The 18,724-nt window shown below is 51.6% G+C and overlaps 1 protein-coding gene across 10 annotated transcripts in view; it reads left to right on the plus strand.

Moving 5' to 3' along the window:
* EHMT1 (euchromatic histone lysine methyltransferase 1) overlaps positions 1-17,086 on the plus strand; it is a 194,319-nt gene extending 177,233 nt beyond the window's left edge. For 7 of the 10 annotated variants that reach the window (XM_058524654.1, XM_058524658.1, XM_058524653.1 and 4 more), the window contains 2 exons: positions 15,112-15,287; positions 15,526-17,086. In XM_058524654.1, coding sequence (XP_058380637.1) covers positions 15,112-15,287; positions 15,526-15,703 — 354 coding nt within the window. In that variant the 3' untranslated portion in view covers positions 15,704-17,086. The remainder of the gene's footprint in view (positions 1-15,111; positions 15,288-15,525) is intronic. The other 3 variants (XM_058524651.1, XM_058524649.1, XM_058524652.1) reach the window with 2 other exon arrangements.
* The last annotated feature ends 1,638 nt before the right edge of the window (positions 17,087-18,724 follow it).

Raw genomic sequence — 18,724 nt, forward strand, 5'->3', positions numbered from 1 at the left:
AGTGTCTGTTCTGACGGGGCCTCGGCTGGTAAGGGGGCTCGCCCGTCCCTGTTGAGTGTCTCCCACTGTCCAGCATCGGCCTCGCTTCTGTGGTCCAGGCTCAGAGGGCATCCTCAGTTGGGACCCCTGACCTGGGAGGTCCCTGAACTTGTGTAGCAAGCAGCTCTGCTCACATCAAAGTGTGGGGCCTCGGACATGTTACTCCAGCCCTCTGAACCCCAACTTCGCATCCCTGGTTAGAGCTCACAGCCTCCACAGCCACTGAGAAGCTAGGTGTCCAGGTGTGTGTGGTGACCGAGGACACAGGGGCGAGTGAGGGGTGAGGGATTGCACATATGGACAGGGCAGTGCTTCCCTCGTGTCCCTGGCCACCCTCCTGGGTGCTGGGAGAGTAGCCAGGCCCTGGCCTTCATCTACTCTAGGACCCTGGTTTCCAGGGTGTTTCTGAGACTGACCATCTCACACTGCACTTTACTGTAGTGTGGATCCCAGTGTTGCTCCTTAATTCAGAAATTGCCTGTTTAAGAACTTCCTGGAACTTCTAGTCATGGGCACTGGAGGCAAAATTAAGGTGGAGATGGGGAAATAAGGATTCTCTCCTCTGTAGCAGCAGCCACAGATCTGAGTATTTGTCTCTGTAGATCAGGGTGAAGCCAGGCAGACGCCCTCCCATGCTGAGGGCAGTACCCCGCTCACAGCCCAGCTTGACCCCGCTGCCCTGCAGGCACCTTCTGTGAGATCAGTATTTGTGACACAGACATTTCACGAAGAGCTCTGGTGCTGCTCCACCCCAGGACGGCTGGGCCAGACCTTCCCAACAGCACCCCTGTGAGCCCGTCCTGGGTGTGCGTGTGCAGGGCTGTGAGGTTTATGTTGGCCGCGGGAGGTCGTGTTCTGTCCTCTGCCTACTCGGTCTGCTGCCCGCCCGTATCTTTGGGCTGTGTGCTTTCACTGGGTTATGACAGCTCTGTCTCTTCTGGATGAAGCCTCTTCTGTGACGTTTGTGTTTTGCAGATATCTTCCCTCTGTGGCTTGTTTATTCCTAATGACGTCTTGTAATGAATAGAAGTCCTTATTTTTATTATAGTCCAACTTATCAGTCTTTTTCTACATACCTCTGGGTTTTTGTAATGTCCTAAATAAGTTTTTTTAAAACCCAGGTCACAAAGATGTGCAGCTCTGCTGTTTCCAAAGTTGCGTGTTCAGCTCACGTTTACATGCCAGGCATTCGCTGTGCCAGTCAGTTCTTCCCTTATTCTTCCCCATGTCGATATCTGCTGGAATTAGCGCCGTTTGTGGAACATGGTCCTTTCCCCACGCTCAGCAGTGCCCCCGTGTGCCTGGGCCCTCTGCCCGCCCTGTCTGCTGACTGCCCTGAGCAGGCCGCGCCCTGTGACTGTCCCGGCTAACCTCCTTTGACCGGCCATCCTTGAGGAGTGTCCTGCTCTTCTTGGTCTCGTGCAGTTTCTGTGTCAGTTTTAAAATCGACTTGACAGGTTCTACAAAGCTCCTATAGGGATTTGGTTGGGAGCGGTGGGCTGTGAACCTGTGAACCAGGTGGGGGCCGTTGAAGCTTCACACCTGCTTTTCCAGTCCATGGACACGGCATGTCACTCCCTGTGTTTAAGTCTTGAATCACCCATGATGCTTCGTGGTTCTCTTTGCTGTGATCTTGTGTATCTTGTTGGATTTTTTTTATCCAATAGGTTTTTGATATTTTTTTCTTTTTGTATCAACTTTATTGAGATTAATTTACCAACAACAAACTTTTAAGTGTATGCCGTTAGTTTTGACAAATGTAAACAAATGTATTTACCAGTGTAATCATCACCACAAGCAAGATATGGAATGTTTCCATCACCCCCAACACTTCCATCCCATTGGCCACGGAGCCGCTTTCTGCCTCCGCAGGTGAGTTTTACCTGCGTTAGAATTCCCTGTAGGTGGGGTCAGAGCGTGTGCTCCTCTGTGTCCGCTTGGTGGTGGCCTGTCGGCAGTTCAATCCTGTCTGTCGCCGAGTGGTGACCTGGGGCCGGCCATGCCAGGTTGTGCCACTTGCCTGTCGGTGGACCCAGCCGTTCCCCGTTTTTGCTGTTGCGAGTAAACGTGCTCTGAAGTTTCGTAGACTTTTTTGTGGATGTGAGTTTTCGTTTCTCTTGGGTAAATCCTGGGAATAGAATTACTGCCATCTGGTAAGTGTTCATTAATCACTGTAAAAGAAATGGCCAACAGTTTTCCAAAGTCGTCGTACCACTTTACATGCCCACTAGCAGTAAATGAGAATTCCAAACACTGAAATTTTAATTTGCAGTTTTTTGATGATTATTGATGGGAGCGTTTTTTCACATGCTGATTGGCTTCCTTATGTCTACTTTTGTGAAGAACTTTTTAAAATTCATTGCCCGTTGTCTCATTGGGCGGCTTGTCCTCTTGCTGAGTTGTAAGAGCCCCTCACGTTTCCTGACTCAGGGCCTCATCAGACAGTTGTGCGGTTTCCCCCCAACCACTGTCTTTCATAGAACAGAAGAATATTTTTATTGTTTAGTGTGTGTCCTAAAAAATTTTTGAAGATTTTCTCTGTTCTCTAGAATTTTTATATTTTTAGCTTTCACATTTAGCTCCACAATCTGTTTCGAGCTAACTTGCTAACTTGTGTGTCTGGCTTGAGATAAGGCTCGAGGTTCACTTTCGTCCGTCTGAACACGGTTATTCCAGCACTTTGATCTATTTGCTGATGCTCAAATCCACACCACTCTCTCCTGATTGATCTTGAAACCAGGGAGTGCTGAGTCTTCACACCCTGTGCTTTTTCAGAACCATTGTAGCTTTTCTGTGCCCTTTGCTTATCCATGTAAATTTTAGAACTGGTGTGTCAATACAAAAAGAGGCTGCTGGAATTCTGATTGGGGTTGCGTCAAATCTGTTGATCCGTTTAGGGGCGTTGGCCCCTGCAGAGCATTAAGTGTGCTCGTCCTGGTGTCTGTACCCAGGTCTCAGCTGAGTTAGGTCTTCTCGTCCTGGTGTCTGTACCCGAGTCTCCACTGTGGTAGGTCTGCTCATCCTGGTGTCTCTACCCGGGTCTCCGCTGAGTTAGGTCTTCTCGTCCTGGTGTCTCTAACCCAGGTCCAGTCTCTGCTGAGTTAGGACTGCAGCGCTCTGTAGCTTTCAGTGTATGGACCCTACTCAGATTCCCTTATATTTATTTCAGAGTATTTCATGCTTTTGTAAACAGTACTGCTGTTTTATTTTATTTCCAGTTGTTTGTTGTCAGTATATGGAAATAGTTGGTTTTTCCCATATCGATCTTGCTAAATTCACTTATTTATTCTAGTAGCTTTTTTGAAGATTCTTTGGGATTTTCTGCGTACATGCTGTCATCTGTGAGTGAGGACAGCTTGCTCTTCCTTTCCCGTCTGGGTGCCTCTGCTCCATGTTCTTGCTCCATCTCACTGGGGCCCCGTGGGAGTGCTAGGGGGCCCGCGCTTGCCGTGCTCTGTTGTCGGGGAAGAACGCTTATCCTTTGACCATGAAGTGTGACCTGCACTCCGGGCTTTCTGTCAGCACCCTTATGGATGTGTTCTGGTGCTAGTTTGCTGAGTGTGTTTATCATTAATTTTTTCAAAATCAGGTTTATTGAGGCATAATTTGCATACAGTGAATCCACCCTTTTATGTGCGCAGTTCTGTTAGTGCTCTCTTACTACACAAGTTACCATGAGCCTGGTGGCTGGAAACAGCCCTGTCACCTGTCTCGGAGTCTGGGGCAGGCGTCAGCACTCTGCTCAGCATCTCCCAGGCTGTTGGGCATTGCCTGGCTGTGTCCTTTCTGGACCTTGGACCTTGGGGTCCTCAGCTCACGTGGTGTTATTCAAACTCAGTTCTTGGCTATGGGACTGCAGCCCCCGCTTTCTTGCTGGCTGCCAGCTGGGCAGTCTCAGCTCCCAGAGGCCCTCGGTTCCCTGCCCCGGGCCCCCAGCACGGCAGCACACTTCTTGAAGGCTAGCAGGAGAATCTCTGTGTCGGAGCCTTACTCAATGTGAAGCAGTCACGGGAGTGACATCATGGCCTCTGCTGTGTTGTCAGAAGCATTCACAGGTGGTCCCAGACTCAAGAGCTGGAATTGTGTTAAAATTCTGCCTCCACCACATGGCAATGTGGACCAGCTCCCTGCCCCGTCGCCCCAAGGGTGCCTTCTGTCCCCCCATCTCGCAGCCACCGCAGTCTCTTTCTGTTCCTACGGTTTTGCCTTTTCAAGCATATCACGTAACTGGAATCACACAGTACATAGCCTTTTGTGTCTGGCTTCCTTCCTTCACGTAGTGGCTCCTCTGAGGTTCATCAAGTTGCTGCATGTTTCAGCACGGTCGTCCCTAGGTGTCCACAGGAGATTGGTTCCAGGACCCCCTCAAGGACACCAAAATCCGTGATGCTCATGTCCCTCAGTGGGCCCTCCGTATCTGCAGGTCCCACTGTAGGACAGACTTGATCCGCAGTTGGTTGGATCTGCGGGTGTGGAGAGCCGACTGGATTCGGTTGTTATTTCTGAGTCGTGTTTCCTTGTGTGGAGGCCCCTCGATTTGTCATCAGTCCACAGTTGACAGACACTTGGGGCTGTTTTCAGTTGTTGGCAATTAATAAAGCTGGTGTAAACATTTGTGTAAGGTTTTTGGTGGATGTATCTTCATTTTGTTACTGGGCCACGTGGTAAGTGATGTTCAGCTTTGTGAGAAAGAGCAGTGTCCTGAGGATTTTCCCAGTCTACTTGATTCTGGCAGGAGGGAAGGTCCAGTGCCAGCAGCTCCATCGTGGTCAGAAATAAGATCTGTGCCATGGTCTTGGGATATTTCGATGCTCTTAAGTGGTATTTTTTCCCTAACTTAGTTGCTTGGTATATAGAAATACAGTTAATTTTTTTCAACTAACTTTTGACCTATGACCTACTAAACTCTCTGACTAAATGTGAGCATTCCTTGAGCGTGCTTTTGGTTTTCTGTGGACATAGTTGTGTCATCCGCAGACGAATTCCCTTCATCCTACTAGCCTTTAGTTCTTGGTCTCAGAGCCTCCCAGCCAGGCTGCTGCCACATGGGGTCTGGGGGCAGCCGGCTGGCCCGTGCCCATCTCTGATCCTGTGGGAACCTTCCAGAACCCCACGCTCACATGGGATGCTGGTGCTCAGTTTTCTCAGAGTTCTGTCCTTAGTTCACCAAGAGTTTCGTGAATTGATGTCAAACGTGTGTGTGCATTTTTCTGCATCTGTTGAAGTGGTCCTATGATTTTTCTCCCTGTCCTGGTAATGTGGTGAAGAGTTTGATTTTATGTGCTGTTGTTGGTGGTTTGTCCTCTCACGGACGTCTTACCCTGCGAGACTTCATCTGGGGGTCGGTCTGGACTCATCCACAGAGCTGGTGTTTCCAGGGCCCTTCTCTGTCAGTTGCCTCTCGCCGTCTGGCACCTCCAGCACACGTGCCGCTGTGGGTCTGTTTCTAGTGCCTGGTTTCTTCCTGCTTATTTTCATTCTTTTTCCCTTGGGTCCTCCTGTTTTTGATTAGTTTCCGTTCGGGTGCCAAACATTGTATTTGCAAACCTATTTCAAGAAAGGTGTTGAGGCTTAGGATCCTCGTCCATCTGGGGTCACTTCAGTCCATTTGCAGGAACTAAGATGATTCAGAGCTGAGCTGCACCCACTGGCCTCTCTGATTCCAGCTGATCTTCACCCCTGCTGACCCTTGCCCCTGTGTGGCATTTACCCCGGTGTGACCTTTATTCTTGAGTGACCCTCGCCCCTAGGTGACCCTTGCCCCTTGAGTGACCCTCGCCCCTGGGTGCAGCCCTCAGGGCCCACCCCGAAGTGAGGAGGATTCTCTGGACCCCGGTCCCCGTGCCCTTAGCCCTGCAGTGCTGCTACAAGTGTCAGTTTGTCTCTTGGCACCAGGGGCTCGGCAGGATCCTTGTGGGGAAGTGTGCCCCCTGGAGCCCCCCTTGCGGGCTCCCCCGACCAAGTGAGGCCTCCAGGCCGTCAGGCAGACATTTTCTTTTTGTCTGTGTTTTTTAAAAATGCTGTCAGACTTTCTAGACGTCCTCCGCAGGCCCACTTGGTGGGTCTCGTCTGGCCGTCCGCCCAGGCCCTGCGTGCTCCTCATAGCAGGTCAGCCATGACACTCGCCCGCGTCCTTTGAACTGTGTCAGGCATGGGGTCACCGCCCAGGGAAGGGGAGGGCGGGAAGTTTCCTGGATAACCCCAAACCACCCCTGAGCAGTGTTGCTGGCTCTTCTCCCCTTTGGATGAGTTTCCAGAACGGAAACTAATCAAAACCGGGTCCCAGACAGGCCACTCTTCCCATCCCCCACATATCTGCCTGGAAGGATGGTTTTCTGTGTCCCCAGTCCGCTCTGGACTGATGCTTTTGTCAATAAAGATACAGATTCCAAGCCCGTTCCTTAATTATCAGATTCAACAGACATGAAGTTACTCTGTCAGATCGCTGTGCAAGTTTCTCCTTTCATGGACCGAGCAGCTCCTGGATGCCTGCCAGCCCCCAACCCAGACGGGGACTCTGCTCCTCTCTGGGACTGCCCTGCACCAGACCCCAGCCTCCCCTCCCAGGGACGTCACACCAGCGACCTCCCTTCTTACGTACGTTGCTGCCCATGGCTGCTCCCTCTGATTCCTTGCCTTCCGGTCTCTCCTTAGCTCAACCCTGCCAGGCTATGCCCCCAGGAGGGTCCTGGCAACCTACGTGCTGCTCACTCTGGGCCCTCAGCACCCCCTACCTGGCAGCAGGAATCTCTTCCTCACTCTGGTCTGGCCACCGCCCGGGCGGGGCATGAAACCCCCGTTGTCCTCAATCCTGTGGCTCGTTTATTCTGGGCGTGTAAAAAGCCACGATTACCCCAGAGCTTCCCAGGGTCTACTCCAGCTCAGACCCACGTGTCCCTGAGTGTTGGCGTCTCAGAGTGACTGTGCCACTGGGCCTGCCTGCCTGCTCCTCGCTTCCTCCCCACACCATCTAAGGCATCCGGAAACTTTTTGGCTCTGCCTTCAAAATGTTTGCTGGATCTGACCATCTGTCACCATGCCACCTTCCTTCTCTCCAGCCTGGACTGTCTGTGGGCCCCAGGTCTGTGCTTGGACCTCTGAGTCTGTCCCTCTCCTTGCTGTTCTCGAACCTTCCGAACACCCACCTGTCCTGCCCCCATCTCTGCCTCCTTCAAGCTTTTGCCCAAATCTCCCGGTTAACCCGGGCACCTACACACCCGCAGCATCTTGGAGTTGTGGTGTGCAGTATGGGTGTGCAGGGGTGCCAGGCATGGGCGTGGGCTCCCCTCCCCATGATATTTTTACCTCAGAACTAAGTGTGGGTGGTTTCTTGATCAGAGAAGCTTGAAAAGAGCCACACATACATGTGAAAGGATGCGTTGTAAAGCCCTGAGAAGTGGGGCTCGTCGTGGGAGGGATGCAGTGTTCATGTGGAGGCAGGTAAACAGTGACCAGGCTGAGCAGCGGTCAGGTCTGGAAGAGCTGTTTGCCCCAAGGAAGGGTGGCCCTCCTGTCTCCTCGTTCCTCCTCCCGTCACCTCTGCAGGGTCTCTAAGCTGGCTGTGGGTGGATGATCAAAAGCTCAGGACAAACCACATGAGAGCAGTTTACTGTGAAAGGCACTGTACCTCGAGTTCAGTCCAAGAGTGAGCACCCCAGCTGGAGGCCGCAGGAAGTGAGGGCAGTGTGTGAGCCTGGGGACCCGTAGGCAGAGGACTCACCTTTGTGCTCCGAGCCTGAGGGGCGCCTGGAAGCTGCAGCTTGTCCCCGGAGAATCCCTAGTCTCAGCATGGGGGCAGTGCGTGTCTTGCAGGCTCTAGGCAGTCTCCACGCGGGACCGATACAGGGATGGCCTGCTGCCTCCTGTTAAGGAAGCTTTGAGGGTCCCAGATTGGCCTCCACCCTCCCTGGTGGTGGAGTCAGCTCCCAGCACAGGGCTTCTGCATGCTGAGCGTTATGTCGTCCCACCCTCATAGCAGAGAAGCGTCTGCTCTGAGAAGCGGCAGTCCCCTTCCTATCTGCTACTCCTCCTTTCTTCTTCCTTCGTTGTTTCGCGGGTTCTCCTATTCTCACATCTGACTTGCCCGAACCTTCAGCTTTGCAGCCTCCTTCCTCACACAGGTACCTGCTTCTAACCTTGCTCTTCTCTGATGCCGCTTTGGTCTCTCATTTTGTTTAAAAAAAAAAAAAAAACAGAAGTGTTTGACTTCTCTGCCCCTTCCTCTAGTGATTCCTTTGTCTTGCCTTTATGGGTAATTTCTTTTTCACTTTATATTATGAAAATTTTCAAACATACAAAAAGTAGAGAAAGTCAGTATAGTTGAGACCCTTGCCCATCACTTAGATTTAACGATGGTCATTGTCTTGCTTTATTTGTTTCATCCATGTTTTTGCTAATATTATGTAAAATTAATTACAAATGAGATATTTCACCCTTAATTATTTCACTGTGCACCTATAAATCATTACATTTTTATGAACAATCAGAACATCATCACCCAAACAAGATTGACCACCATCTGACACAGCGTCTTTTTTTTTTTTTTAATAATTTTATTTATTTATTTATTTTTCCCCCAAAGCCCTAGTAGATAGTTGTATGTCATAGTTGCACATCCTTCTAGTTGCTGTATGTGGGACGCGGCCTCAGCATGGCCGGAGAAGCGGTGCGTCGGTGTGCGCCCGGGATCCAAACCCGGGCCGCCAGCAGCGGAGTGCGCGCACTTAACCGCTAAGCCACAGGGCCGGCCCCTGACACAGCGTCTTTATCACACAAGCAAGATTCACCATCATCTGACACAGCGTCATTATCACGCAAACAAGATTGACCACCATCCGACATAGCCTCATTATCACACAAACAAGATTGACCACCATCTGACACATCATTATCACACTTAACAAGATTGACCATCACCTGACACAATGTCATTATCACACTTAAGATTGACCTCCATCTGACACAGCGTCATTATCACACAAGACTGACCACCATCTGACACAACGTCATTTCCACACTTAACAAGACTGACCGGCATCTGACAGAGCGTCATTATCACACAAACAAGATTGACTACCATCTGACACATCATTTTCACACTTAACAAGATTGACCACCATCTGACACAGCGTCATTATCACACAAACAAGACTGACCACCATCTGACACAGCGTCATTATCACACAAACAAGACTGACCACCATCTGACACAACGTCATTTTCACACTTAACAAGACTCACCACCATCTGACACAGCGTCATTATCACACAAACAAGATTGACCATCACCTGACACAACGTCATTATCACACTTAACAAGATTGACCATCTGACACATCATTGTCATGCAAACAAGATTGACCAGCGTCTGACACAACGTCATTATCACACAAACTAGATTGACCACCATCTGACATGTCATTATCATACTTAACAAGGTTGACCACCATTTGATACAACGTCATTTTCACACAAACAAGATTGACCACAATGTGACACAGCGTCATTAGCACACAAACAAGATTGACCACCGTCTGACACAGTATCATTTTCACACAAACAAGATCGACCACCATCTGACACACAAACAAGATTGACCACCATCTGACACATCTTTATCACACTTAACAAGGTTGACCATCACCTGACACAGCGTCATTATCACGCAAACAAGATTGACCACCATCTGGCCCAGCGTCATTATCACACAAACAAGATTGACCACCATCTGACCTAGCGTCATTATCACACAAACTAGATTGACCACCATCTGACACGTCATTATCACACAAACGAGATTGACCACCACCTGACCCAGCGTCATTATTCACACAAACAAGATTGACCACCATCTGACACAGTGTCATTATCACACAAACTAGATTGACCACCGTCTGACACGTCATTATCATACAAACAAGATTGACCACCATCTGACACAGCATCATTATCACGCAAACAACATTGACCACCATCTGGCCCAGCGTCATTATCACACAAACCATGTTGACCACCATCTGACACATCATTATTAGAGTTAATAAGATTGACCACCACCTGGCACAGTGTCATCACACAAACAAGATTGACCACCACCTGAGACAGTGTCATTATCACACTTAACAAGATTGGCCACCACCTGACACAGTGTCATTATCACACAAACAAGATTGACCAGCATCTGACACAGTGTCATTTTCACACAAATAAGATTGACCACCATCTGACATGTCATTATCACACTTAACAAGATTGACCACCACCTGACACAGCGTCATTTTCACACAAACAAGATTGACCACCACCTGACACAGCGTCATTATCACACAAACAAGATTGACCACCACCTGACCGGCGTCATTTTCACACAAACAAGATTGACCACCATCTGACCCAGTGTCATTATTACACTTAACAAGGTTGACCACCATCTGACACAGCATCATTATCACACAAATAAGATTGACCACCATCTGACCCAGCGTCATTATCACACAAACAAGATTGACCACCGTCTGACACAGAGTCATTATCACACAAACCAGATTGACCACCATCTGACACATCATTATCACACTTAACAAGATTGACCACCAGCTGACACAGCATAATTTTCACACAAACAAGATTGACCACCATCTGACACAGCGTCATTATCACACTTAACAAGATTGACCATCATCTGACACAGCATCATTTTCACACCTAACAAGGTTGACCTTCACATGACATCTGGTTCATATTCAGATTTCCCCAATTTTCCCCAAAGTATCTTCACTGCTGGTTTGACCCTCCCAGAAGGGTGAAGGGTACACCTTGATCTTGATTGCTAGGTCCATACATCTCTTCTCATCGAGAACAGTGTTTCCAACCCCTCACGTGGTCCTTGACTGAATAACCCAGCCATTGTCCTGCAGAGATCCTGCCCATCTGGACTTGTCTGCGTGTCCACTCCTGGAGTCCCTTTCCTTGTTCTCCTTCCCAGTATTTACTTCGGACTGGGCATGAGGCCGGAGGCCTGGTGATGTTCTCGCTGGTGATGCTGTTGCATCCCGTGAGGACCGAGAGGGTCTGGTGTTCCCAGGTAAGGAGTAGGGTAAGCCTTGGCTGTTCACCTTCCACCCAACGCCTGGGCCTCAGTGGGTCGTGTGCTCATTGGGTGTCCGTCATGCCTTCCACATTTGTTGACAAATTCTTCTATTTACGAAAAATCTTTCCCACTCAAACCGGGGCCTTTGAGTTACCCCTTGTGGAAAGGCAGGGTGAATGCTGCATTGCTGCTCTGAAGTTACCAGCTTTCAGGTCAATTGTTGGTGGTAAAGGAGTTTTGGTGTTTGTTCCTTTCTCTGTCTGCATGTTGTTAGGGCTCATGGATTTTTATACTCAGTGTTTTGGTCCATTATCACCATTCTTCTTTTTGATGCTCAGTTGTCCCCTTTGTTCAGTGGGAGCCCGTCCAGACCAGCTCTGTGTCCTTGGGCTTCCTCGCAATCTCGCCCCACAAGATACCTGCTTCCCTTGTTCACCTGGCCCCAGACTCCACATCAGCCATTTCTCTAAGAAGTCCTTGCTCCTTGGGGTGGAATGATGTGTAGATAGCGAGTCAGCACACAGTGCCGGTACCATCGGGGCACCGTCGGCTCTGGACTCATTCCTGAGGACAGAGCTCCGGAATAAACGAGTTTCTAAAAAGGTGTACATTGGGGCTGGCCTGGTGGCACAAGTGGTTAAGTGCGCGTGCTCTGCTGCGGTGGCCCGGGGTTTGCCGGTTCGGATCCCGGGCATGCACCGATGATGCACCGCTTGGCAAGCCATGCTGTGGGGGCGTCCCATATAAAGTGGAGGAAGATGGGCATGGATGTTAGCCCACGGCCAGTCTTCCTCAGCAAAAAGAGGAGGATTGGCAGATGTTAGCTCAGGGCCGGTCCTCCTCACACGCACAAAAAAATAAATAAATAAATAAAGTGAATAAGAAAAACCCTTGGGAAAGAAATATGAATGACCAGTTAACAAAAGAGGAGAAACAGATGGGGAAAAAATAAATTAATAAAATTTTTTTAAAAATGTGTTCATGTTACTATTTCCACTTCAAATTGAGTGCTGCAGGGCTTTTGCCTAACTCCTTGGATTTTATGCTTGTATTTCTTAGAGTGAAACTCCTGGCTCCTAACAACATTAAACAGTTTCGTAGTAACCTTACTGACATTACTGCTGCCAGCAGACACCGGCACAGCATTGACCTCCGTGCCGTCTTTACTCAGAATGTGTCCGCTGAGGACTCCCAGAGCACTGTGCTCTGCAGTACTGGAAACATCGTTTCTCCGTGTGTTTGTGTGGCCAGTGTGATATGCAGTTATGTTCATCTGTTTTAGTTCGTTTTAAATTCTAGGATTTTTTTTTTTTTTGTAAGGAAGATCAGTCCTGAGCTAACATCCATGCTAATCCTTCTCTTTTTGCTGAGGAAGACCGGCTCTAAGCTAACATCTATTGCCAATCCTCCTCCTTTCCGCTCCCCACCCCCCACCCACCCAAAGCCCCAGTAGATAGTTGTACGTCATAGTTGCACGTCCTTCTAGTTGCTGTATGTGGGACACGGCCTCAGCATGGCCAGAGAAGCGGTGCCTCGGTGCACGCCTGGGATCCGAACCCGGGCCGCCAGTAGCGGAGCGCACGCACTTAACCGCTAAGCTACCAGGCCGGCCCTAGGATTTTTAAACTTTTTAATTTTTTGATTCCGTAGAATATTTCCGTGCTTTACGAGTAAAATTACGTGAAAAGGTTACACTCAGAAAGTCTTCTCTGTCCTTGCTCTCTGTGGTCCATGGTCTGCCCTGGGCACCGCTCATGGGCAGAGGAAAGGTCTCTGTACGTCCCTGTTTCCTCACGGAGTGGGTGGTACCGGCCTGTCTCCTCCCCGACAGCACAGTGCAGAGGTCACTCTGTGGTCAGCGCATGGACGTCTTCCTCCCTCTTTCTGGGACATTCAGGTTGATCTCAACATGTTCTGGACCTCCGCCGTCCTCTCACGCATTCCCAGGCTCTGTCATCCGTCCAGCAATGGCTCTCATGGCCAGGGAGATTCCATGGAGAATCTCCATTTGATTCTTTTTATTATTTCTGTGTCTCTGCTGAGACTTCCCATTTCTCTGAGACTTTCATGTCCTGTATACAGGCCTTGTTTTACTTTGTCGAGGATTGCCCTTCAAGGATCTTTACCTGAGGGGCGACATCTGTTCCTCTCTGGGCTGGACTCAGTTGCTTTTCTTTTCTCTTTGGGACACGTCCATTGTCCTGGTTCTTCGTGTGTTGTGTGTGAACTGTTCTTGTGAACGTGTGGGGACTCCCGTGTTGCTCTCGTGTGGTTTCCTTTGTTTCATTGATCGGCTCTGGTCCCTGCTCCGTCGACATCCTCTCTCCTGGCTCAGGGTCAGGCAGACATGTGGACAGAGATTGAGCCCCACTCTCTCCCGCACTTAGGAGTTCCAGCTGCTCTCTCCTGACTCTGCACACGAGGGTCTTGCTTGTGGGGCCCTGGGCCCTGTGCCCTGTCCACATGGGCTGTAGGCTGCACTGAAGCCCTGCAGACAGTGCTGCCCCCTCACCCAGGCTGAGCTCCCACCATTCTCTGCTTTATCGCCCGCCAGTGCCTTCTGGTCGCAGCTTCTTGTGTTATTTCCACCTTCAGAGTTGCCTTCTGAGGGTGGGGGTCACCTGCAGATATAGTCCGTCACACCCGCAGACAGAGGCCAGAATCTGGGCCGTGTGAGTCACGTGGATTTCTGAGAGTCTGGGCCGCACTAGGAGGCGGGATTGCTGGTCAAGAGCCTGCACATCTCTGCTTTGGAGGGTCTGCCCTAGTGGCCTGTGAAGGTCCAGAGACGACCGCCTTGTCCAGACTAAATGCTCTGCCAGCTCAGCCTCTCAGCATCCCTTGGCCTCTGGTTGATGCTTGTAATGACGCAACCAGGTGTCGGTGGAGCGGCATCTGGGTGCCCACCCTGCCCTCCGTGGATGCATGTCCTGGAAAAGCCATCACCTGCTCGTTGTCCTCCTGGCCTTTCCTCCCAGACTCTTCCTGTGGCTGCGTAACAGGTCACCACACATTCAGCTTGAGTGGCCCCTGGCCCACTCCCCCTTGTGAGAGTCAGACGACCGCATGGCTGGGTCCTTGCTCAGGGCCTGTGGGCCGGCGTGGGGTGCTCTGGGGAGAAGCTGCTTGCAGCTCATGCAGGGGCTTGCGGGGTCTAGCGCCTTGCAGTCTAGGATAGGTGTCCCGTTTCCTTCCTAGCTGTCGCAGGGCCACCTGCGTTCCTCTGACTTCAGGCTGGTGGCAGCTTCTTGCACTCTGGGTCTTTCCAGGGAAAGCTGTGCTTTTAAAGGGCTCGTGCGGTTAGATCAGGTGCCCAGATAACCTCTCCTCTCACAGTCAGTGCAGGTTCCTTTCTGTGTGTGTCACAACCGTGGGCGTCATGCCAGGGAGGGTCGTGGGGAGCCTGGGTCCTGGCTGCTGCCTGTGCCGCCGGGTCAGCAGGATGGCGAGGGATTGCTGTTTCAGGGCTGCAGTCCCCACTCGGTGGGCCCGCAGACGTTTCTTTCGTCCCCTCATGAGCGGCCTGGCAGCCCTCGGCCCAGTGCAGCTTCCTGCTCTCTCTGTCCATCCTGCCCAGCATGCCCCGAGTCTCCAGCCCCTCCTGGACCCTGCTCCTCTTCTTCCATCACCTGGTCTCTGGGGAGCTGCACGGCCTACTCGGCCGCCCGCTGCCCGCCTCGGTTCCTGTCGTCCTGCCCACTTTCTTCTGATATTTGTGGCTTGAGGGCATTGGGTGGGGACGGCGCTGTCCACCTAAGTTGTTCCTGTTGGTGGTTGTTTTCACCACCTGACTGGAAGCCAGTGAGGACGCCGTGTCCACTTTGGGCTTCCTCAGCCTCGACACCCCAGGGGAGGGTGTGGAGTGGGTGTTATCCGCCAGTTGCACCCCGGCCTGCCCTGCCCTGCCCTGGGGGCGTCTCCGCTGGGCGGGTCTGCAGTCCTGTGGAGTTCTCCAAGCCCTCAGCGCGTCTCTCGCCCTGCAGGACGGGGAGGTGTACTGCATCGACGCGCGCTTTTACGGGAACGTCAGCCGCTTCATCAACCACCACTGCGAGCCCAACCTGGTGCCCGTGCGTGTGTTCATGTCGCACCAGGACCTGCGCTTCCCCAGGATCGCCTTCTTCAGCACCCGCTTGATCCAGGCCGGGGAGCAGCTGGGGTACGTGCCACTGTCCCCTTACTAGCCCAGGCGCTGGCGCGACGAGGTTTGGGGACCAGGCGAGAGCATTGCCTTCCGGGGCGCACACATGTGCTGCTTGACACAGGCGTCTCCTCGGTGGTTTTCCATTTGCTGGAAATCCTGACAAGAAGGCACAGTTCAGGTCGGGCCGAGTTGACCGGCTCCCGGAGGTCCAGGTAGGTTTGGACGCCCGCTCTCAGCTCTGCTCTCTCCGCAGGTTTGACTATGGGGAGCGCTTCTGGGACATCAAAGGCAAGCTGTTCAGCTGCCGCTGCGGTTCCCCCAAGTGCCGGCACTCCAGCACAGCCCTGGCCCAGCGGCAGGCCAGCGCTGCCCAGGAGGCCCAGGAGAATGGTCTGCCTGACACCAGCTCCTCCACTGCCGACCCCCTATGAGACGTGGCCGGCCTCGGGGTGCCGGGAGCCAGATACTGTCCACACTGCAATTTAGAGAGGAAGAGAGAAGTGCACAAGACAGCGGAGGGTCCCGCTCTGGGGCTGGAGGGTCTGAGCCGAGGCTGCCAGGCCTGACATGGCAGTCTGTGGGCGGGGGTCAGGTGTTCTGGACCCGAGGCCTCCAACTGGGAGCGGATGCTTTGGAGCACCCTGGGATTCCGCGCTGGCGTGACCTTGTGAGTTTCTGATGGTGGTTTTGTCGTTTCCACGTTTCTCGTCTCCCCTCTGCTCTCTGTGGTTCCCGTTCCACCGCTGGGCTGGTTGGCAACGTCCTGTCGGCCCAGACTCCTCCGTGTGGTGCCGCCAAAGCCACTGTCACCCGCAAGCTGCTCCGTTAGACCCGTCTGCAGCCAGCGTGGCTGGTGCCGGTTCCTGGGCACCACGCAGACACCATCTCCACCGTGATCTGAGAGAGGTCGGGCCAAGCTGCCACTAACTTTGGAGAAAATGTGGGTTTGCTTTTTAAAGAAATCCTATATCTAGTCCTATATATCAGACCTCTAATGCGCTTCCTTTCGAGGAAGCGGTTTGGTGGGTGCAGGAGGGCCCCGGCCCACGGAGGAGCCCGCACCAGCCCTGCCAGTGTGGTAACACTGGCGCCTTCTGTTGATTTTTAAGCCACATGCTATGATGATGAATAAACTGATTTATTTTCTACCATTATTGAACATTAGGACAAACAGAAAATAAACACAAAACACAGACAACGGTGCTGATTCTGGTGTGGTTTCTACTCACCATGTGAAATAAATATCAACTGTATAAAGAGAACAAAGTGATTTTAGAATAAAATGCAGGAGAACACTTTTTTAAATGTTAGTCTTGTAGTGAATAAATTTGCCATCACCTTTTGTGTGACGGCCCGGCAGGTCATATCCTTCTTTTTGGCATACTTTTTTAAATACTGTAATTAGTGCAGTAACAGTGGGGTTTTTTTTGTGCGATCTTCTAAAACATTCATAATGCAGTCATGTTTATTTTTTTCTGTTAAAATGTTTTTGACAGTTTTAAGAGCAGTCTTTTGGCTCAGACCATTTCTTGTTCTGTTTTCAATGAAATCAATAAAAAAAAAGAAGTACTTTAAATGAGGTTTTTATTATGATATCATGTTTCAACTGGTTTCTGCAAAACACCTATGTTTCCTGTGGGGCGCGGTGCTCACGGGCTCACACGTGACCCCCTGGACCAGTGGGCTGGGCCCGGCCCTGTGCCCAAGTCTGAGCAAGTGGACCCGGAAGCACGCACACACCCCAGACTTGTCCTTGAAGAGAGACCTGCACCTTCCCCAGGCAGATGTCAGGAGAGCCTTGTGTGCTGGCATGTGTGTGCGTCCATGTGCATGCATGTGTGTTACGTGTGTGTGCGTGCGTGCCTGTGTGTGTGCACACCTGTGTGTGTCCATGTGTGTACACGTCTGTGTGTGCCTGTGTGTGCGTGTGTACATCTGTTACACGTGTGTGCATGCACGTCTGTGTGCGTCCATGTGCATACACGTTATGTATACATATTATGTATCTGTGTCCCTGTGCATGCACACGTCTGTTATGTGTCTGTGTGCGTGCACGTCTGTGTGCATCCATGTGCGTACACGTTTGTGTATGCACACGTCTGTGTCCATGTGTGTGCACACATCTGTTGTGTGTGTGCACATGTGTGTGTCCATGTGTGTGCACACATCTGTTGTGTGTACGTGTGCATGCACATGTGTGTCCAGCGCCAGGTGTCATTCTGGAGGCTGATTGGGCAGCACCAGGTAAGGCCCCAGAATCCCAGTCAGATCTGCATTTGTACATGGTGAAGCTGGAAACAGCAAGGCTGGAGCCCTTTCTGTTTTTACACACAGAAGTCATTCAATTAGATGTTTTCAGACATTCATGCAGAGCGGTAGCAACGCTCGTGCACTTTGTAAGTAGCCCGAGCAGAGGGCCTTCCCCTCCTGCGGGCCGTTGGTCTAGCTGCATCGGCCAGGCAGGAGACCCTGCGCCCCCTGTGCAAAGCCTCAGTGTCTGAGAGGAACAGAAGGTGTGATGATCCTGCAGAGAGGCAACTCCCCTTTCTTCTGGGAGGACTCGGGCTTGGCCCTCAGGGCTTGTTGCCTTCCTCTTCCGGGTGGTGCCAGGACCCTGAGAAAGGGCTGTGTGGCAGGAAGGCCCAGCCTGGCTGGGGCTGGGGCTCAGGAGAGTTGAGGACTGTGGGCCCGTGGGCCGCCTCATCCCGGAGTCAGTGGGTGGGGTGGCAGAGTCCACCTAGAGCTTGGACCTGCCAGCCCTCTGCGGCCCCTCCCCTCAGCCCCCCTCGGGCTCAGTTCATTGCCCTACAGCTAACTGAGCTCGTTTGCATGTGGTGGTCTGCTTGTTCTGCTCTGTGCAATTGGTTGGGGGTACAAATAGGTCTCTGTTGGATCAGGATCCCATCTAGTCACAAACCTTTGGGGTGTTGTGCAGGCCGTGGGACGAGGGCACTCCGCACTAAGCGCTGTCGTGGCAAGTTTCGGCAACTTCATAGTCTTCATAGACCCACCAGAACACCCGTTCCCGGCCTGGCTGCCTGCTCCCCGGCCTGGCAGCTCACACTCACCAGATCTGCGGCTCCTCCCTTCTCTGCAGTGGCTTCATGTCAGTAGAAAGATGCTGACCTCGGCTTTCAGCAGGTCCACACTGCCTTCAGTGACTGTACCAGAGTTACGTCCTTGCTGGTGTACATAACGCGTGTTTCCAGTTTTCCACTAACGTAAGCAACGCTGGAGAGAGGAATTCTGTGCATCACCTTTTTCCACTTGTGCCATCATCCTCTCAGAGGAGGGCCATAGTGTCTCATACGTTTGCCATCTGTCACCAGAACCCCATCCATGAAACGTGGGCCAGTCTTTGCCTCCACCAACAGGATACGTGTCTCCACATCCTGCGTGGAGCTTGGTGATACTTCTTACTTTTTCTAATCGTCTAGTGGAAAAATGACACC

This window comes from Diceros bicornis, chromosome 28 (assembly GCF_020826845.1).
Source record: "Diceros bicornis minor isolate mBicDic1 chromosome 28, mDicBic1.mat.cur, whole genome shotgun sequence".
NCBI classification, from domain to species: Eukaryota; Metazoa; Chordata; class Mammalia; order Perissodactyla; family Rhinocerotidae; genus Diceros; species Diceros bicornis.